Source organism: Phyllostomus discolor, chromosome 5 (assembly GCF_004126475.2).
Source record: "Phyllostomus discolor isolate MPI-MPIP mPhyDis1 chromosome 5, mPhyDis1.pri.v3, whole genome shotgun sequence".
In the NCBI taxonomy this organism is placed as follows: domain Eukaryota; kingdom Metazoa; phylum Chordata; class Mammalia; order Chiroptera; family Phyllostomidae; genus Phyllostomus; species Phyllostomus discolor.
In genome coordinates, this window is record NC_040907.2 from 166,405,233 (window position 1) to 166,427,772 (window position 22,540).

Sequence of the window (22,540 nt, forward strand, 5' to 3'; positions counted from 1 at the left end):
TCTCCACATTTCTGTTGACTATGTAGTCTCTGCCCTGCCCCCACTTCCAAGAGGTCGAACAGAGAACCACACATTTCTACTTAACTATGTTCCTATGTGTTGTGTGAATAATGAACGCAAACTTTGCCAATTAAAAAAAAATCCCACTCAGTTTACATTTCAATTGAGCTTACACTTTGAGTATGAAACAAAGTGACCTAAACATACTTGCCACATACCACTAACCATGTGACCAAGTTATTTTCTAAAACTGTTGTGAATTAAGATGTTTCTTACATTTTAACTTTCTGAAATTTTCCAATATGGGTTTCCTAGAGTTGAGACAGAGAAACAGGGAGCATCTCAATGTGTCTGAATGTGTGGTCGATTGACTTAAATGGGCTCCTCGTCTCAACACGGTCACAGGCTCTGAGGAGGCAAAGCGTCCCGTTTCCCGGCACTGCGAACGCCAAACCCGGCACGATGAACATCACAGCCAAGGTTTAGAGCGCACGTTCATACCCTAAGACGCGGTATGAGCTTGTAAAAAGCAATTCATTATAATGTACAAAACACATATTTACAGGAGGTGCCATTTCATGGACTTAGTAAATATAATAATTGGGTGCATAAGCAATATATATTCAAAGAGATCTGTTCATGTAAAAGCTCCATTTTCCATCTGTATTTTGCCTTGGATTAGGCTAAATGGAATGTTCTTCAACAGATAAACATTAAACAAGCCTGGTCTATGTATTTTACAGGAAGAATCTTTTAAGCTTGCACTGATGACGAAAAATCCTATCAATTCGGTGTCCTTCAAATCCTTAAAATAAATGTTTCACTTATTCTTGCGGAGAGTTGCAAGGTAGAACTGTCTGAAAACGGGAAAGAGTAATAAGACCTTCTGTGCAAGAGACAGGAGGGAAGCAGCACGTTCTGCTAGGCCAGACAACTAACCCGGGGTCCAGAGATAAAGGAGTATCTCGCGATGTTTCAGTACTACAAACAAGTAATACAGGCCAACAGGAATCCCCATGCATTTCTGTGGGAAGAAAAATGCTTCTTCATGCCCAAGTAAACATCACAAAAGCTTGGTCAATGGTTTCTATATAAAAAAACTGTTTCGGGTCATCAGATAACCACGGCGACACAATGTGGGAAGACATTTTTTAAAATGAGTAAAAAATACATACAGAATTTCTTGTATGTGCAGCCAAAGTATCAGCATTTTCCATATAGAACATCCAATATTTTGCTGCATTTTAATTAAGGTGTCTAAACATTATCACAAAGAACTGCAAATTGGTCAGAGCAAGCGGTAAGGAAAATTAAGCTCTAAAGGCTTTTTATCACCATATTTCAGGAACCAAGGGTGTAAAATGTTCTAATTTGGGATATATTAAAAGCCATAAAAGGTCTTTCAAAAAGATTAATGGTACTTTGCTTGGATTTAAGATAAGGGCTTTAGCTGGTTGGAGAAGCAGGGCCCCGGCTGGACCCTAGAGGCATTCATCTTTACAGCCACTTGGAAGATTTGTGAAAGCGGCTGCATAACCTCAAGCAAATGCTCAGCGACATTTTTTTAATTCCTTTCAATTTTACAGGTTTAGCATGTGTAAATCACACTGGGTTGTAAAATAGATATAATGGCACATCGTGTACCATAGTGATTTTTAAAAGACAAACTTTCAAAATCAAGTTAGTTTTTCTTGCTAAACCTTGCCATTGTAAAGTTCGCCGATAATCATTTGAAGCATCTGATTCAAACAGCTTAATCTAGCCTAACTGTCAACTTCTTATCCATTTCATAAAATATTTTACTCATCTCAAAACTACTAGCTTGTAACAGATTTATAAAGTTTTCCTCCCTTTTGAATACTTTCAAGGCACTTACTTTAAAATACCAATTATCATACTTTAACTTTTTATGGAATAATAGGTTTCTATGAAAAATATTTATGCCATTCTCTTTTGTTCTTTAATTAAATGAAAACAGATGTTTTCTGAAGTAAAGCGGAACCATTACTGGAGTACTTAAAGTGTCAAGGTCTTTAATTTTTATATCAGTTTGGTCGACAATTCCTGATTGTCTTTACTCAAGCTCAACATTAATGTCAAGCAAGTTACCTAGGAGACGAAAGAGATCAAAGAGACAAAAACCCCTCCAATGTCTGATTAATCAAGTCTGCAAACAGCTTATTTCTTTTAGCCTGCATGCAAGTATGAAAATGAGATTCTGGGAGCCGAACCCTGTGCAGATTTGCTCATTCTTATCAGAACAAAGCCAGCGGCAGCTCATTTCATGGATCATTGGCACTGTCATCGGCGCTACACAGACCGGGTGACAGCTCCTCATTTTGAGGCTTGAACAAAATTAGCAAAAAGTCGGCACAAATTAGCCTCTCATCTTTTTGGTAATATGACATTATTCATTTACTTTTTATCCAATTTTTAATTTTTTCCTTGTCAGCTATCCCTTTCTAGTGTAGCATCCTAAAACCCCGCCTTAAAAACATGCAAAGAAACAGCCGAAGTTGAAATAACATGCAAAGTTCAAAAAGCAAATGGGGGGGGGGGGGGGGAATAAAACCACTTCCAATGACTGATAATGCTTTTTTATATATAACTCTCACAACTTCGCACTAATATTGATAAACAGCTCAGAGCGTCATGCAGTTAAAGAGTTTTACAAAACTGGCAGGTAATTTTAGTAAAGAGCATGGTGTGGCTTGTGTGCCTCACTCAAACCACAACTGAATGAATGCGGTATGTGCTTTGGTGAATTCAGGACTTCTGTGTCTGGATCGCTACCTGTCCCTCCCCGTCACACCTGAGAGGCTGGAGCTCAGCCATAAGCCATGCCATATCCAGTCATTTCAGCTCTGACTTTGAATCAAATCGTTTTCTATTACAGAAAACAGCCTGATTTCACTGCCATCTTAAAACGTGCATGCACGGGTTTGCATGTTTGTGCGCCACACAGATCTGTGGGTGTGCACAGCTGTGCCAACACCAATCACTTGCACCTACAACTTCATGTCAGCTAGACCTGAATGGTTTTTATTTCAAAGTAGAAGCCAACAAATCCTATTTTTAAAACACACCCCAAAGATCTGTTTATACACAAAATTGTGCATCGTGTGTATGTCTGTGTGTGTGTGTGGTATATAAAATTCACCTCGCAATTTACTTAAAAAATGTATTTGGCCCATAAGATGTGAGAAAATATACTTTGATTCATATAATCAACTTCGATTTCATAGTGCAATAGTTTATATAACACCTGTTTTAATGATGACTATTAAGGCTTCAAATTATAAGTAGATTACAGTACTCCAAAGGAGGGAGAAAAGATGTTATACTGTTGAAATTACTCCTGGATATACACATTTATATTTAAACAACTTATTCCATTCATGAGGAGAATGAAGCATTAAAAAATTAACCATAAGCTGTTAGATGCTTTACACAGTCCCCATAAGAAAGACAGCTTTTTTAAAGAACTGTAGTACTGTTTTCAGCAATTTCTTTATCTCTGTTCTTCTAAGTAAGAAAGCTTATTAACAAGCTTTGAACTTAAAATCACATTTACAATAATGTGCCATCAACAGTTTTATAAGCTAATTAGAAAAAGATTAATTAATGACTGGCTGCTAATAAAATGGCAATCATGAAGAAAGAAACCGAGGGTGCTAAGCTTCAACTACCACCAATTAAGAGCTAATTACAAACAAATTATATATGTGTTTTGCTGTGGGCTTTAATTTACTAAAATGGTTTTAATTAAAAGAGAAAACATGCTGATTAATTGAACTGCAGAAAAAATCTACAGTATAAACTACGCTTTGTCTGTCTCTTTAATTAGACTTGTAACATCTGAAATCTTTTTTTAAGGTTTGTTAAAAGCACAGATAAACATAATTAGAGCAGAGCACAAGGAACGCCATTCTAGGTGATCATCCACTCAGAGCCCAAAGGTTAAGAGAAAACATCCTCCGTGCCATGAGATCTTAGCAAGCCCACCTAAAACGCACGAGAAAAACCCACCACCTGGCGCCATTCTTACTTTTCTCACGTTAAAATGCTCCAACTGCAGGGCTGCACACCATGTTTTGTGGGAAGGAACCTATGTTGAACCTCAATGTAAAGGAATTCAAGGAAGCCGTCCCTTACCTGCAAAGGAGTAGCTTCTTTTCCATACACTGTTCTAACCGCTCGCCTACGTGAAGAAATAACTGGACTGCGTGCAGGATACAAAACCAGACACAGGGGAGCGTTTAAACTAAGAAGCCACCGGGGAATGACCAGTTATCCCGAAAGTGCGTCCGTTCCAGGGGGTCCCTGACGGACACACACCCTCTGGCAGCAGGAGAGAGCGCCCGCTGGCCCGGGGAGCTGACCACTCTGCTGACCAGCAGAAACCTATTGAACGAGTGAGGCTCTTCTCTCTCCAGTATCCTCCATTCTTTCCCATGGGTAACCAGTGAGATGTACCACAGAGAAAATGGTCCTAAACAACACTAACTGGAAAAAGGAAAAAAATAAAGAAACAGTAAAGGATAGAGCAGTAAAATTTCAAAGGCCATAAAATGTATTTTGCCCCAGTTTGCAGGCATTAGATGACTTTGTATGAAAGAATGTATTCTTCATTATTGGTACAGATTAACAAAATAATCTCATTTCTACAAAAATAAAGTGTTTAAATGGAGAAATTTTACATTTTTACTATATAAAAATGAGTAATATTCAACTCACTTTTACTTTGTTCACACAGTCCTCGGGGGCTAGAAATCACAATTGAGAAAATGAGAAGCACCTGCCACCCTCCACGAAGCCACAGGTTGTGCTGATAAACGCTCACAGCAGCTCACAGGAAGGTGCGTCCAGCTTCACACCTGAGCTGCTTTACCTTGGAAACGTGGTTGGTAAGGCGCTTCCACCCGGGGAGAGCGCTCACGACAGCGGAAGGCGGGGCCTCTGCTCTCGGGACCACAGAACAGAACAGAGGGCTCAGAGCCACCGCACTTCCTCCGCGTGCGACGCAAACGCCCCCCCTGCGTGTGAGAGCTCCGCAGCTGCCCCGGGGAACGTGGCTTCAGATTCACCAAGTCTGGGGGCACCTCTACTCCAAAAATCTAAACAAATGTTTCAATTCCGAACTCTAGATGTGATCACACTCCGGGCACTCTGATAGCTAACCCTGTCAAACTCGTATTATTATTTGGGAAGGGTTTGGGGGGAAGGGAGGTGGGGGGGGAGGCAGGTAAGCCAAGCCCTCACTCCGTCAGGACAGCACGGCGTGCACAGGCACGTACAACGAGCACCCGACATAAAACAGAGGGTAAGCTGCAGCGGCATCCTCAGGGAAGCTGAGGCCCGGCAGTGCCCGGCGTGCTGGAGGAGGCGCCCTGGCACCCGCAGCGCTTCTGACGGGGGACCCCTTCTCAGACGCTGACATAAAACGCAGACACTACCTCTTCAGGTGGATACACACCCCACCTCGATGAGAACACCTTCAGATTTTCTAGGAAACTGCTCTGCAGACAGAGTTTATGCTACAAATAACCTGCCCAAATTTAGACAGCACTTAATTTAGCTAAGTTTAGCTTAGTTAATTTAGCTAAGAATATAACTCAATCAATTCAAACAATATTTTTTTTACAAAACCATTCCTACCTTTGTTATTTTAGTAGTAACAAATTATTATTTCAACATTATTGACTTTACCTATGTTTTGGAATCCAAGCATTTGTCTAGTCTATTAATACATTTAATAAAAATTAAAATTCCTAGTGTAATTCATACTGCCAATGTAGTATTTTATATCTATAAAAAGATAATATTAACATGGAATTTTTCAGAACCATTTATACTTGTGAGACCTTAATTAGGTTCTAAAAAAATACCGTGCCCGCAGCACCAGCAGCGGAAGTCACTGCCTTTGGCCGCATTCGTTAACCCAGGCAAAGGCTTTAAGATACAAAACACTCTCCATCACTGCTCAAGTTGAAGGGCTTCGGCCTCAGCGAAGATGGCAGCGAATTATAACTTCAGTGTCTCGGATGTGAATACTAACACTCTGCAAATGATAAAACGTACCAGAGGAAGACAGACTGCTATCAATGAATGGAATGTACTCCAATTCGGGCCTGAGGGGGCAAGCCACAGACACGCTTAAATACTCTTGTGTGTGACTGTTGTGTGTGTAAGAGTAACAGTTTTAAAAGACAACTTCTTTAGCAATTTCATCAACATGACACAAACCCAAGTATATTTTTCACTTCCTCTCTCTTCCAAGACTGTTAACAACAAAGTAGTATTTAATCAACCAGAGCGAGTTTCAAAGCAACCACATTACTACGTGGGCAAAACCAAAGATAACAAAGATAAAAGCACAACCCAGGCTGCAAACACGTGAACTTGAGCGCCACCGCCGCCCCACACCAGATTACGTGCATCCTTAATGCCGTCGTCAGCTTCAGGGACCGTGGCCCTGGGAAAACGCGCGCTGGCTGCGTCCCCACGGCGGTGGACCGACGGTCTCGTTTGGGCTTATTTTTGAGGAACTGTTTCTAAGGACCAGCCGCAAACATGGTTCTACTCCTGGCTTCATTTTTCTCCATACTGATTCTGCCCTACTGGTTTCAGAGACTTATAAATGTTAAACATCAAAAATTAGTTTCACTTATTACGGTCAGAAAAGGCTTTCAGAACTCTGGGGTCTGTGCCTCTGAGCAAAGGCTTTATCAGCTGGTCCCAGTCACTGCCTCTTGAAAAAAGAAAAGGCTCCTGATGGAAAACCTATACACCTGATTCCGAAAGGACACCTACCATGCACGCATACGTTTAATTTACGACGGGTTTCGGCCCCAAACGCGCAACTACGTACTTCTCAAAATCCGTCTCACCCCCGCGGTGCGCATGAGACACCAAGGGGTGAACGTGACACTGAAACCCCAGACTGCACCGTTTGTTCAGGAGCTCCATCTTGATGCCCTCAGCCACCCGTCCCGGGCACCTAATTAGCGCGGCATCAGCGTCCCTCCCGGGCCTGCGTCTGCGCAGCCAACACTTTCCAGATGTCTCTCCACTTCCGCCAGGACGAGAATAGGACCCAAATTACTGTTTCTCTTTTCATCAGGATTCTTTAGCCCCACACCAAATAAATTTAATTTCTTGTACTAGAACAAAGCATTACTTTTGTATGGAAGTAAAAAGAGCACTTGAGAACAATGTTCGCTATCCTTCCAAATGCTGAAAATAGCATGTACTTCTAGAGCAAGCTCATCTGTCAGAAAGTGAGACAGAAGACACCCCTTACCGTGGAAACCACCTCGCCCGTGTCCCCCAGTCCCCTCTTCGGAAACGGCAGTGTGACACACCGGAACGCACCGCCTGGAACCAAACACCCTCCGAGGACGCGCACACACGCCTGAGGCCTCCCGGGCACCGCACCTGCGCCTTCTCACCGGCAGCTCAGCTCGAGGGGCAGGGAGAGGAAGGCTCCTCCGAGAGCAAGGGTGAGGCCGACGAGGTGGAGCTAACGGGCCACCGAGGCTCGCCACGAGGCCACCGGCGACCCCATCTCCTCCCAGGGCGTCACTGAGGCGGCAGGGGAAAAAGACAACTTTCCGAACCCCTAAGCCTCACTTCTGGACTTGTTTTCCCCCACACACAAATGTAAACCTCTCAAGATTCTTATGGCCAGCAGCCATCGACAGTCATCGAGGGTAGATTTCTGACATCTGATGATGTAAGAGCGAAACAGTAATTCCGCAGAGAAATTTACTGAGATCGTAATTTCACCACTAGTCTCAGAAAAAATGCTCGCCTCCAGGTGAGTAAGAAAGAACAGTACATACAGCCAACAGTTCATACAGATGATGTTTCCCTGAAACCGAACACCATGGAGTAGTTACAGCTTAAGAATAAAATGCAGACAGCAGAGACATGCTAAAAGTGAAAGCTATGGTAGACCTTCTGTCCTACAAAGAATAGAAAGGACTACAAACAGCAGCAGCCACGACAAAACACACGCCAGCACGAGCCCCGTATGTGGGGCCTGGCCTAGGGACCCCCAGCAGCGAGCCCCAACTCGAGGAACACCCCCCTCCGATGGGGGAGTCAGGTCTCCCAGAAGTCTACGTACTTGGAAAAAGAATGCTCAGCGTGTCATGTATCTGTTAGTTTTCTTCTACAGACTATGGGTTAAAGAAAAGAAGGTCTGAACACTCTTCAAGGCCGAGGGAAATGCGCGGAACGGGAAGTGAAAAGCACTTTGGGGAGCAAGAGTCAGAAAGGCACTGCGCCCCGAGGGCGAGCTAAACTGAGTTAGAGATGCAAACAGAGAGAGAGAGAGCTAGCCTTTTAATCATACCGGGCAAAAAGCCCTCTGAATTATGTAAAATCTAGGGTGGAATATCAATCATGGATTATTTCCACTGTACGTTTTAAACTTAATTTAGAAACAAAAATGTTTTAAAATAAATGGCAGAACATGAGAGAAGAAAAATTTAGAAACAAAAATGTTTTTAAATAAATGGCAGAACATGAGAGAAGAAAACGGCCTGAAAGGAAAAATCTTAGATCAAATATCTGAATACTGAGCTTACTCAGGCCCACAAAAGGAATGTGCGTTCATTTTAGAAAATCTGGAAATACAGAAAATGTGTCATCAGCCCGACTTACGTCTCGGGTGGCCAGCTGGTTGCTGAGTTCCTCCGCCTTCTCAATATTCCACTCGTCCACAGCCTGGTCGATGCGCTTTTCAAGGCCCGACTAGAAAGAAAGAAAACCCAAAACTTAAAAGTAGGAATTTCAGCAGGGAATGGGTAGGGTTTATAGGAACAAATTTGGAGGACACATGGACAAAAACTAGGGGTGGGGGGTAATGGGGGGGAAGGGGGGAGGGTTGGGTGGGTGGGCTGGAATGGGAGTAGGGGGGAGAAAACTGTACTTGAACAATGATTAAAATAAAAAAAAAAAGTAGGAGAGAAAGGCAAACAAGAATCTGCTAGCAAAGACTATGTCTCAGGGCCACACCACAGGCATCGCACACTCAGACCACCTGTCTCAGGGCCACACCACACGCATCGCACACTCAGACCACCTGTCTCAGGGCGACAGCACACACATCTCACACTCAGACCACCTGTCTCAGGGCCACACCACACGCATCACACACTCAGAACACTTGAGTCCCATGAGGACACTACACGGCAGCTGGCACCAAACCATTCATTGACAAGAAGGCAACTCAGAGACATTGATGGCTTATCCAAGGGCATAAATTTCTTGGACAAAGAAAAATGAAATAAGTCCAGGCTTTTGTGACTCCAAGGCCTATACTCTCTCTTGCTAACAACAATAATGTAAATGATAATAGTCAGAAATTATGTGACAGACCCTGGGCTGACACTCTAAGAAAGCTCATTTAATCCTTACAACAACTCTATTAAGTAACACTGCTCTCCTGTTTGAAAGGAGAAACGGAGGCCTGGGCTCACGGACTTGGCCAAGGTCACCGAGTCTGTAGGTGGGAAGTCACCACAGGACTCGTCTCTGCCTGTCCTCCCTCTGGCCCTCCCGCAGCCCGACACCTTCACTCAGCCGCCTCTCCCAGCCTTCGACTGCGGGGGTCCTGACTATCAAGCATGGGAAGAAAATTATATATGAGAATGATTTTATTTTCCAACAGAAACTTTTTTATTTACTAAAGATACTTCAGAAAAGCATAATTAAAACTTTCATGGAATTACCAATCAGGTAGGATTCATCATAGAGTTATGGAAAGACGCTTAAATTTAAATAAGCTTTCTGTAGTAGCTTGTGAAAGTTACTACAGAAAAATAAAATTTTAATGGTCTAATATATGCTTCTCACAAGAAAATTTTACCCTAACAACGGCTTGTCTAACACATCCTTTAACGTTTTCAGTTACCCGGCGTCTCCTCCCTTATCCAATACAGGACAACCCGCAGACGGGCCTTCCGCCGGGGGACTGCTGGACTGCACCCGCCACCGCCACCGAGCGAAACGCCGTCCCCCTGGAGCCTCTGCTGAAACGAGACCTTCAGAACACCCGCGTACACAGAGTGGGGACACAGGCACAGACACCGAGAACAGACTGAGGGGAGGGGGAGGGGGCTGGGGGCGGGGTGGAAAGGCGAAGGGATGGAGAGGCGCAGGACGCCAGTTACAAAGACAGCCACGCGGACGGGAAGGGTGGCACAGAGAGCACGGTCAGCAACGGTGTGATGATGACGACCGGGTGTGGGGTCCGGTGGGAGCCGGACCGACCGGGGTGACCACCTGGTCAAGTGTTTGGGGATGGCCAAAATGGTCATTTGGTTTTTCCAGTAAGGTGGCTCTAGTAGCACTTAGCTGCCCTTCACTTCATTCAAAACAATGTTGTTTGGTTGTATTGTGACAGCTGTCATATCAGCATGCATTTTAAAAACAATTTCAAAATTGGTGAATTTTTGTGTAGCCATTTTAATATTGAAGTTGAGAGAAAACACACATTTTCAGCACACTATCCCTTATTATTTCACGTAAGGTGAAAACACAACTGAAACAAAAATAAAGAGGGTGCTACGAATGATCAAACATGTCCAAAGTGGTTTATGAAGTTTTCATACTGGAGATTTCCCGCTGGACAATGCCCCAAGGTCAGGCAGACCAGTTGGAGTAGAGAGTGATCAAATTGGGAAAATATGTCTTTTATGGAAAAAACTAAACGGACTTTTTGGCCAACCCAATATAAGTATCTAATCACCATGTTGTACACCTGACACTAATACAAAATTGTACAACTGTAGCTGAGTAATAAATTCTTTTAAAAGTACTATTACTTCAGCAGATTAAATGGGCTGTTAGTTTCTGAATCACAAACAATTGTCTGTAGGCTTCAATTCATCACTCCATCATGGATAAATACGACACATTTTTGCCTTAGACTATTTTTACTGTTAGCAAAAATGGGATAAAGTTTATACTGTCTAAATTTTAAAAAATGCCCACACATAATCTGCCCCAGAAGATTACAGACACAAAGACCAGTGAGGGTGTCACTGGTGTCCATGATAAATGAAGATTGTTCCTTCTCAAAACCTCTCACCCACTGAAGGAGCTCACGGGACGACACATTTCCTTGTTCCCAAAGGCAGCCTGAGACCGCCATCCAAGCGCCCCTGGAGCCTCTCACCCCAAGCCACGTGGCCCTGTCCTCTTTCCATTCCGGTCCTGAGATCACCTACCAGTCTCCAGAAATTACCCCTTCTTGCAACTCTGCAGAACTCTCCTCCAGATGGTCCCAAATAACACCTTGGACTCACCTTCCAACACCCTTCATCGCCCCTATTCAGGGGCTTCTGACTGCACCCCACCTTGGCAGTCTATGCCCTAGGCCAGTGCCCCTCCCGGTGTGGCCCGGGCACCGGTTCTGTCTGCAAAAGCCCCAGTCCCTGAGCGGAGCCTGTTGTGCCGGAATGCGAATCCATTACGTGACTGTGCAGTTCTGTCCGGCTGACTTATTTCAGGGGAGGAGAAACGAGAAAGGAGAACGAGACTCCCTTAAACAAGGACGCAGGACACCGAGCCGCACTCAGGCACCAGCCCCTTCTCTCCTGGACGACTGCAAGTCGGAGGGCGCCTGCACCAGGCCCCGTGACAGATGTCACCAGAACGCTCCACTTCCGGACCTTCACACTCCAGGATTCTTCCTACACGCGAGTTTCTGTCCTTCCACGCATCCCAAGTGTTCGTAGCCAGCGGGCCTGAGCCTGCCCTGTCTGCATGTGGAACCCCACACCCGAACACCCCCATATTCATTCTCAGTCCTTCGGTCCCTTCCTGGATTCTCTTTTCTCCCTCTCCGGCCTGCAGCCCACGACTACCCTTTTCTCACTGAACTCGAAGCCAGAAGTTCTCAAAGTCTGAGTCTGGACCAGCAGCATCAGTAGTGCCTGGGGGACTTGTTAGAGATGCAGATTCTCTGAATGAGAAACTCGGGGGGAGCCCGACAACCCGCTGATTGTAAGCACGCTCCAGTCTGTGAGCCCCGACCTAAGCAACGCCTTCCATTCCCTCCGTCTTCTCTTGCTGTGGCATTTCCCAACCATTTCTTTCTGCTACTTGAACATCTAGGTGTCTCAGCAATGTCAGAGAAAATCAAACAACTCAATCCGCTGGTTTCACTGAAAGCTGTTTTTCGAACTCTCAATTCTGTCCTTCAAAGTTCCCACATTCCTCTAAGGAACTGCTATGTCTCTTCCGTTTTTCCAAAAACCCCAAACCCTACCTCCTCCTCCCTTTCTAGCAGATCTGTCCCTACTTCACAGGAGGCCGCGGCAGGAGAGCGGAGGGAAGAGAAGAACCAAGGCTGTGGGTGTCCCTTCCGCTTATCCACCTCCAAAGGTGCCATCTTCATGTACTCTGTCCTGCCCCCCTCACCGCCTCGAGAAAGCAAGCTCTCTCTCCCCTGGTGAGACTCATCCCGCCACGTTGCTCATCACAACCCCATCTGCTCGAGGGCTACCGGGGGCGCTGCCCTCTCCAACCTGCCTCCCCTCTCTCTTCCTCTCTCTCACCCTGCACACGGCTTCTCCCCCGCACTCTGGACCAGACGCTGGATGGGAGGACCCAGTCCCTTCCCTCAAACTGGTTTCTTCTTAGGTTAGTACTTCCTCTCTCCTCTAAAACATCAGTCGCCCCCACGCCACCTTTCTAACCCTAACCCTCCGCAGTCACAGGTGACACCATCCGTCATCCTGCTCAATCATCTCTATGTTAACTACATCCTCCCTCTTAAAGCTATCTACCCAACTATCCATCTTCAATATCCTCTGAAGCCCCTCACCTCCTCTTTGTGGCCCTTAATTTAACTAGAGTAATCCTGGGGGTTCCCTGACAGGCCTTCTCTCCTTCCTCATTCTCTCAGTAACTCAATCCTGGGGCTTCAATTAATTCCTACAAGCTGCTCTGTAGCTCCACACAATTTAAAACGTCTGACCGCTCACCTGTATCAAGATCTACAGCTCCAACTACTTGCTAGTTATCTTCATACTGAAGATGTGGATCTTCAATTTTCATCATGTCTAAAAACAAGCTCCTCACTCGCGCCCGGCCTCCTTCAGGCCGACCACCCCCTTCATTGCCCTGATAGAGCCCTTGCTCGCTGGCTTCAACGCCTCCAACCCTGCGCGCTCGTGTCTCCTCCTGTGCCTCTCCAGGGCTTCGTGATCTCCTGTTTGAAAGGGTATAACCATCCCCCAATTGGCCTTCCAGCTTCCTAAAGCAGACACCATGTCATCACCCAGCTTAAAGCAGTGCCGCTTCCTTACTCCTCCTGCAGAGCACCCACGCCCTTCACAACAGGGCCCCAAAATGTCTTCCCTGCCCCGGCGTGGGCCACGCTGTCCCTCCTGATCTCTGGCCACACGTACTGTTCTCTTAGCATTCCCTGTGCCTCTGATGCGCTTCCATCGGAAAAATCTTGGTCATCCTTGTAAGTCTCGTGTCAAATGTCACCTTCTGCACCTATGCAGACCCCCCCCATCCCTGCCCGGCAACTAACTGCTGCCGGCCTTACACCCTCGCTGCATTCCCGGTCTCCCCTCCGCACCCGCTGATCTGGCACACCGCAGCAAGCTGGGCGTGTGTGCCTCCCCTCTCGGGCTCCGTGCTGCGGGCAGCGCGCGTGTTACTGGCTTGGTGCGTCTCAGCTTCCAGCCCAGTTCTCTCCCACAGGAGACACCCCTCAGCCTGTGTTACCACTGTGCAGTGGCCCACGGCTGCATTGGCACTGGAAGAACCCACCTCAAATGGGAAACATTTATATAGTTCCACTACTTTCACAAGTTCCCAAGAGAATTCCACACAGTAATATTAGGGTGAGAGTGCCCAATGGTTAAAAAAAGTCCAATTTTACTGCGCTTATTTATATATGGATCTTCCTACTACTAGAATATACATTCCTTGGGGGCATGGAGCACATCTCCATCTGGGGCTCCCAGGATTTAGCACAGAGCAGTACCTGCATCTGGAATATTTTCATTATTATTTATTTTGGTAGCAGAAATAAAGTATTTCATTTAAGAAATGCTAAAACCATGGCCTCTCCTTCCTGAATAGAATATCATGTGTCTCCACAAATGCCTCTGAGATATGTGAAAACAAAACACTAACACCAAACTTCAATCTTCCCTGCACCACAGCTCCGGGGGTGCCAGACACCCTGACCCAGACCCAGTCTCCTCCAGTCCCCCCCTCAGCGGCCTGCACACTGGCAGCATCGCTTCCTGGGCCGCTCCTGCTCACTCCCTACGGCGGCTGTGTTTCCTTCCAAGCGCCCCGAGGCTCCTTGAGAGTACATGACACCTGGGCGCCACATTCCCGCACTCCACGGCCTCCAACAGTCCCAGGGCAGTGTGCAGAAGGAAACCCACCCTCCTCTTCCCACCGATGTCCATGTCAAGTTCCTGGCTTCCCGCTGGCCACCATGGACACAGCCAGCGCTTCCCAGTTAAAGTCCCAACGGGGAACATTCCTCTCTTCTAGAAACTCCTATGAACCGCTGAGCTTGTATTATTTTCACTTAAAAATAAATCATCCAAAAGTACAAATGCGCCTCTTCCCCATCAACCACCTCCCACTGCCCAGCCACTCGGAGCAGAGGGAGAGGGCAGAGCACAGTAGAAACCACGCCGCCTGGAAGTCAGGGAATTTGGTCACGGCTCTGGGTGAACACAGTGCTTGGTTCTTCAGTGTCCGCTTCCTTGAAAAACTTGAGAGTGTTGGCTTGGATGACCAAAATTCTCTCCTAGAAATAAAATCCTAGAATTCCGCTTGTATGTTTCTTTGCTTTTAGGTCTTTTAAAAGTGTTTGTTTTTTTTAAAATTTCTACTAAGTCTCACTAGATATAACTGTTTCTTTTCCCCCCTCCTTTTTCTTTTTTGGCAACTTACTTAAATAAATATAATAGTTACTTTTGGCTCTGAAAAATGTCTGGTTTTATGTGCACACCCAATCTTTCCGCTTCTTTCAGAAGATATTGACATCCCAAATGCTTACATGAGTGCAAAGCCTTCCTGCAGGTGAGACATTCCCATCACCTGGACACCACGCGTCACCAGCCGCGCACACAGAGCACGGCTGCTGAGCCCAGCCTGGGTTCACATTCCAGCTCCTCTACTTAGGAGCCAGGCAACCGGGGGAGTCCCTGACCCTCTACAGCTTGTCCTGATCTCACCTGTGGAATGAGAGTGACGCCAGTCTTCGCCGTTATAATAAGGGTCAAAGAAATATATGTAAAATACCTACCAAAGGTTTTAAAACTATGGTGGTCATTCAATAGACAAGTCGTTCAGATTCTATCTAAATGTGGACACGCCATTAACACAGAGAGAAGGCTCAGCCCGTATGGCTACAGACCTAATCACAGTTCTCCACGGGCTCAGACCCCAAGCACAAGACCCAAGAATTCAACCTCGAGTCGGCAAGCAGTCTCATGAAGTGACACTTGAGTACGAAGGCTTTTTACAACTTTTAAGCTGGACTTCGGTAAGCTTCATGAGAATTAGCTAGGTCGTCTTTCACAGCCCCGGAGCGGCAGGTGGCACAGAAGGCTCCCCGTGCTCCGTGGGGCCTCCGTGTGATTTTAAGGTGCCCTGTGGCAGGAATCAGACTTCCGCTTAAGATATATCTCAATTCAGACAAACTGACTTGGGGGGGGGGGGGCAGTTTGGCCACAGGTGAAAAGTCACCCAAAGCCAGTATGTAACAGGTCCCCTCGAGGCAAAGCGTGAGTAACCTCCAGTTACTCGGAAGCGCAGCTGCGGCTGCCCAAGGCAGTGCTACAGGCATCTGAGGAGTCCACGGGGCCAACGTTAGGGATCCACCACCCACGTGCGCACGTGCAGAGAAACTTTGCTAATGGGTATGTATTATTTATGTAACACGTTCCATTTTTAAAGCTTAATGCAAGTGAATTACCCACTCGAGTGTGCTGTACTATGATCAGACCTAAATATCTAGAAAAAAAATTAGGTAATCTCTCCATAAAGAAAGGAAGGAGCTAAGAATCAGGGTTGTTACCTTTACATATGGACGCTAGCCACTTAAATTCTCTGAGTTGGGTAAATAAAAACTAAGTTGGGCTTTACTTCAGGGAAATCTGTACTTGGGACCATGACTTGGGTTAAAGCCTCATTTCGTCTCTTCCCTGCCGTTTGTTTTCTTAGACAGGCCATGCTGGGCTTCAGTTTCTTCGTCCGGACTCTGACACTAACACCAGCCCTACCTGCTCACCCCACAGGGCTCACACAGGGGAGGAGAGAGAGCACTTTGTAACCGACACCAGGGGAGCGTCAGGGTAGCACCACGACCCCCACCCAGCCCACACCCACCGCCACAACCCTCCCCTCCTGCCTGCCCACACAAGGCATCCAGACTTTGGTCTGGTCTGTGTATTGGAGTTCCATGTAAGATTCTGGTTGGAAAAAGCATTCTACTAAAAAGATTAAATTTGAAAAAGGTTACACTATACAAAATCAATTTCTTCTCACAAACAACTAAATAAAATCACCCAAGACATTGTGCAACTACTCTAAAAATTAAAAGTACGCCTGGTTTTTCATGCCAGAAAGTATCCATTAAGTGTACGTAACACTACCTCAATAATGACTGCTGACAATCAAACGGACTCAACTACACAATACCTGAGACATTTAAAATGAAATGAACAAGTGAAATTTGCTCTAAAGAAATCCCCACACAGATTCAAAATAATGATTACAAAATTATTAGTAAACTGCTGCCAGGAACACAATTATGGTTGTACTTAATACAAAGTACACTTCTTAAAAGTTTTGGATATTAGGAAGATTACATCTAAAAATACAGGCCTCTCTGCACTGTCGTGGAAACAGGTAAAAGCCGTGTTGTAAATACACAACCTTGACTGAGCCCATTTTAGTTAGTTTGGCAGTGTTCCAGGAAAAAAATACACACACGATAGACATAAGATTAAGAAGTTCACACACACAAAAAAAGTTTGCTTGGTTTTACCATTCTGGAGGGTCAGGGAACACAGTATAACAAGGCTCCCTGGGACACGGTAACAGAGCAGCTCTGCTCCAGAGAGGTAATGAAGTAGCAATCTACGCCAGTGTTGTCCATGACCCTCCCTGGGTGTCCTGAGCAGCAACTACCATCTGCAGGACTTACACTTAGCTTTCACCTTGGTGCCTCCACTGCAGACACTCTTTAATGTCTGTGTACTGTGTTGGACACAGCAAAAGGGGTGCATGCAAAACAGTGACCCCAAACCAAAGCATAAGTGTGAGCTTGCTGACACCTGATTATGCTGAACTACCAAGAGAATATGAATAATTTGGCTTCATTAAATCCTTCCTTTCCTTTTAGGCTTGCATTTACTCATCGGATACTACTGGCAAATCCTGGGAAGATATAAGACTGGCCGAAGTCAGTTTACAGTCAGTTTACTGTCAGTTACTGCCATAACTTTCTTAGATGTCATTCATACAGAGTAATGTCTACTGTTAAGAAAATCCAAACATAAAACAGATCAATGGGTGATTACAAAAATATTTATAGCAGTCTTCCCTTAAATAGAAATCTCATTTTTAAAATGAAGTTTGACTTGTAACTTTTTTAAAAAATACATTTAATATATAATGTAAGATAGAACAATAGTTCCTAAAACTGAGTTGTCTAAAAGATTTTGCACAAGGAATCTTAGTGTCCCTTAGTAAAGTTACCCTATACAAAATACAAATTTTAGACAGTGATTAATAGCCATATCCAGCCAGTATCAGGAAGATACAATTTCATATATGTAGGGTAATAATAAAATTCTGACACAGATAGACTAAAAATTACTCTCAAAATCTCTACTTTTTGGTAATGGTTAAAATTGTAATTTCCTGGCTTTAACTTCACTAAGAAATAATTTAGACATTCTAAAGTCCATATAGTTAATAAAACATAAATATTGTAAATAATTGAAGATCAAAGACGACCTAATTCACAAATAAAACTTTTACAAAAATGTCCCATGAGAACCAACAATGCACCATTTCTTCCCTCAAAAGAACCTGGGCCTGGGGCTGAGTCAGAGGCTGGGACGTAAATCAGGTAGGAGATGGCCCACGGACCACTTCTGTCAGCAAGCCCTCCTTCTTGATGCTTTAGAACAAGTTCAAGAGCATCCCCCTCACCAGCCCACCAGAATCACAAGGGTCAAGTGTACGGCAATTACATTTTAAAATGCTTCCCAGCCCCTTCTGCAGTGTGAGCATGGTGTAACAGACTGGTAGAGTTGAAACTAAAACTAGTTCCAAATTTTAGACAAATTTTAAAACTAGTTCCAACTAGTTTTAGTTTCAACTCTACCTATCATCTTTCTTTGTAAGAAAATTCTGTGCCTACTTGAACATCTGTATAAAAAGGTTGCTCAGCACCAGTAACTGGTTACGGCAGATGAGCCTGGTTCCACGCCCCCACGTTCTAGGAACTAAATGATAAGGACACCTGACAAAGCTGGAATCACAAGTTCAAAGGTAAAACTCTGTTGTGTTAGTTCCTTAATGCACAAGCCCTCAATGATGGAATACCACCCCACAACGGTTTGAAAATCAGGGTTTTTCACAAGAAATACTGACTAATCAGAAAATGGTAACGTGTGAGTTACTCACTGACTCAAGCTCCCACTCAGTATTAATACCGTCTATTGACTGACAGCTCCCAAATGTGTTTCTAAAGCTCAGACCCTCCTCCGAGTTCCTGCCTCATTTTACCAACTGTCTGTTCCACTCCTGCCTGCTGGCACCACCCACCCCAAACTGACCTCTGGAGAGGCCCCACCTGAAGCGTCCCCCCCCACCCCCACCCCTCCCACACATCCCACACCGCCCCCCAGCTTCCCCTCTGCATAACCAGCATCACTAGCCACACCACTGCCTGAGGTGAAAACCTGGAATGGCTGTTTCCTTCCTCAGGCCCCGAACCTTCCCCTCCGCCCCACAGACAATCCAGAGACAAACACCGTCAACTCTCCTTCTACCGAGAACCTCAAACCCTTCCCCCCGTCTCCGTCTCGTTCAGCATTCTGGTTCAAGCCGCCATGACCTCGAGCCTGGAAGAGCCTTACCCGGTCTTTTCTCACCTTCTTTTGCCGCCCCACGGTCCAATCTCTACGTAACAGCAATCCTTTCCAACAGACCTTCGATCACGTCACTCCTTTAACCTGAAACCCCCGAATGCCTGTCACCTGCACCGGGACTAAACCCCCCTCCCCTCTGGGCCCCTTCAGGTCTTCCACATCCGGTCCCCGCCACCTCCCCAGGCTTCCACCGGGCACCGTGCTCCTCGCTGACTGCGTCCCGGCCGGCTGGGCCTTCCCCGGCTACTCAAAGGTCCCGGGGCGGCTTTCTGCCCCAGGATCCTGGCCGGGTGGTCGCCAGCATCCCTTATGTAGACAGCTCCTTCTGGCCCTTCAGGGCTCCATGAAACGGCATCTCCTGAGGAAGGTCCTCCCTGGCCACAGCAGGTGCCCGCGGGGCCTCCGTTTGTATTTCTTCACAACACCCTGGGCGTGTCTGCCTTCGCAGCTTTTGTTCCTTTAAATTATTTGTAACTGTATTTTTACTTGTTTGCCTAGCATCTTGTTTGCACACAGTAGGCACCTTAACATTTTCACTGAATGCACTAATGAGAAATATACTGGGTAAGGCTAATTACAAACACTTCCTACTGGGAAATATAAGATGCAATAAATAAGACCTCACCTTCTCAACTTTTTTCTTTTTCACAGGAGGGTCAAACCTGTCGTTGACTCCAAAATACTGAGTAAGTTCCTTCCACTGCGCTTCCCTTGAGGACTGCTCACTATAGGAAGACAGACAATGCATTCAGCACTAAATGTACTCATTTTTTATTTGAATTCTTTTTAATTGATTACTGTAATTATATTACAACTAGTTTTTATGTTCCAAAGGTTAGTAGGGGAACTATATGTACAAATTCCATAAATACTGTCTAGAATAGACATATGTTTTTAATTTCACTTACCTATGAGACTCTTCATTCTTCAATTTACCTAAAAAGAATTCACAGTGTTAAAAGCTAAGTATTTAGTTGTTATTTCAAAGTTACATTCATTAAACATTAATGAGCTCAACTGCAGTTCGACACTAGCAATAGTGACAATTATTAGTCTGAAGTAAAACGACAAACCTTTTCTGGAGCGTCTTCTCTTTTTCCTTCTGAACTTCGAAGTTGAAATTTTCTGTTCAGAGTGCTTTTTATGCAATTCTTGAAATTTCTAGTTAAAAGTAAAAAAAAAAAGACAAATATATACCTCGAGGCATACATTCAAAAATAACAAATGCTAATAAAAAATTAAATTTTAATATTTATAAACATATAAACTTAAGCTCTTAAGATACTCTGTTCTCCAAGACTCTTTCACAACCTGGATTTTCCTGGTATTTTATCTCTAAATAGGTCGATCCAATAATCTGAGAGTAAGATATCTATGATTTACAGATAACAAAAAGATAAAATTAAGATAGAAATTCCTCCTGTATCACTGTCAGGCAAAGTAGCTAATCCTACTGATGTTTTCTTCCCCTTTTATGAAAAACAAAACAAAAATGAAAGGGAGGGTCTGAGTGGCCAATGGGCTGACCACAGGCCCACAGAGTAATGGAAGAACTCCGAGCCAATCCTTCCCGCCCATTGCCTCCCAAGGACGCACACACTCCGACCATGGCAGAGAGACACAGCCTTTATCTACTAAGGACACCGCTGAGAAAACCTACGTGCCACGCAGGCAAGGGAACTCCAGAAGGACACTCTTCATACGCGTTTACATTTGCCTCTGCGTCAGTTTTTGGTCCACCTGCAGGGAAATCTGAGCTCTCCGTTTCTGTAACGGTCCCATCTTCTTTCTCTTCCTGTAAGTTGAGTCCAGAGTTCCCTGAAGCGTCTTCATCCTCGGAACTCGGCTCAACATCACTCTCATTTAGGCCAGGAGGCAGCAGCCCACTCCACATCTTCTCTTCTAAGGGGAAAAGGATGCATTCGGGCCCCTTTAAAAGAATTTCAAAACCATTAAATGACACCCCAGGAGCCTAATCGTTATATCTATAGTTTGGGAACAGTCCATCTAAACTTTTTAAAAATCTATAATGGGCTATGCCCTCCATATTAAAATAATTAAAATAATTAATTGCCTATATAATTAAAAAGTGTAAAGTAGTGTAGCAAGTTGTTACAAGACACACCTATAAGTGTACGACCTGAAGAAAGCAGGACCTTGATTCTCTATTATATGCATAATTTTGCCTAAAAAAAAAATGCAGTAAAAGCATCCACTGCTCAAGAATGTTAAGAGCTAACGATATACACTGCAGGCAATTTAAGAATGGTAATACTGTATTTCAAGCCATAACAACTAGAGAAGAAAACAAAATTGATTGTTTTACCTGCCATAACAACCAGAGAAGAAAACAAAATTGACTGTTTTACCCGTATTTGAATTTATAAAGCATTCAGGGGACTTACTAAGGAGCAGGCAAACAATTACTCAAAGAAAAAAATTTAAGCTGTACAAACAGTTTGAGACAAGTATGATGGTAAAAAAGGAAATCCTAGTTTAAAATTGTAGTTTGCTAAAGTAATATTAAATGGAGTATAATCCTAATATTTTAAGAAAAACATGTAGCTTTTTTGAATAACAATACTATATTTGGAAAACTAATGTTAAAGTTGAGAATAATATTTAGCGTTAGCTATACTGCCCATTGGTAGAAAGAACCACTAGCTATTGTTAAGTTTAATAAAAATTATTTTTAAAAACTGGGAGTTGCAATCAGGTTGCTCAAATTACGATGACCAAGTACATTTCCACTACTAATCTCCACGGCACAGTCTATTTCAGCAGACGTACTGAGCAAAACCAGCTTGTTGAAAAGATGCCTAAAATCGAGACGTCAGCTGTACTGCCCCTGACTTACTATCAGCCTGAAGGAATAACACGGAAGGGGAGAAATCTTTTTCCGCTGAGTGTTCTGCCCCCTCCTGTGATTAGCCTAGTAACAAGACCACCACCGTTATGTCTGAGACAAAGGCGTCACGGGCTTTCACATAACTCTGACTAGTGGATTCCTGATAACTTTCAGAAGCTCCTGACAGGTCGAAGAATCAGATCTTACTTTCTGCCACTGTGGTCCACACTCATCCGCTGTTGGCTCTCTGACACACCCTCACCAAAATATTCTCTTGGCTGTTTACGGGGAAGGAAGGGCTCTGCCGTCTAACTGCTCCAACTGCAACACTGTCTACCGCGTACTCGTGGCACCCGACGTGGGAATCCTTTTTTTAACCCCTCCCCTCGGTTTTTGCACTGGAACACAGTAATAATTATATTGCACACGGGGGTATTCACAGGGTTACATGAGACAAGCCATGAGACCACTCAATGCAATGCTTAGGAGGTTCTAGGGGCTGGGTCAATGCCAAGTTCTTCTTGCT

General features: G+C 44.7%; 1 protein-coding gene across 6 annotated transcripts in view; it reads right to left on the reverse strand.

Annotated features, from left to right (window-relative positions):
- Positions 1-22,540, reverse strand: part of FAM204A (family with sequence similarity 204 member A) — a 30,531-nt gene that overhangs the window by 3,640 nt on the left and 4,351 nt on the right. For 2 of the 6 annotated variants that reach the window (XM_028514202.2, XM_036027372.1), the window contains exons 2-6: positions 20,827-21,068; positions 20,240-20,327; positions 20,075-20,102; positions 19,792-19,891; positions 8,671-8,760 (exon numbers count right to left, since the gene is read on the reverse strand). In XM_028514202.2, the coding sequence (XP_028370003.2) occupies positions 8,671-8,760; positions 19,792-19,891; positions 20,075-20,102; positions 20,240-20,327; positions 20,827-21,068 (548 nt within the window). Of the gene's footprint in view, positions 1-8,670; positions 8,761-19,791; positions 19,892-20,074; positions 20,103-20,239; positions 20,328-20,826; positions 21,097-21,571; positions 21,578-22,540 lie in introns of those variants that run through there. The other 4 variants (XM_036027371.1, XM_036027373.1, XM_036027374.1 and 1 more) reach the window with 3 other exon arrangements.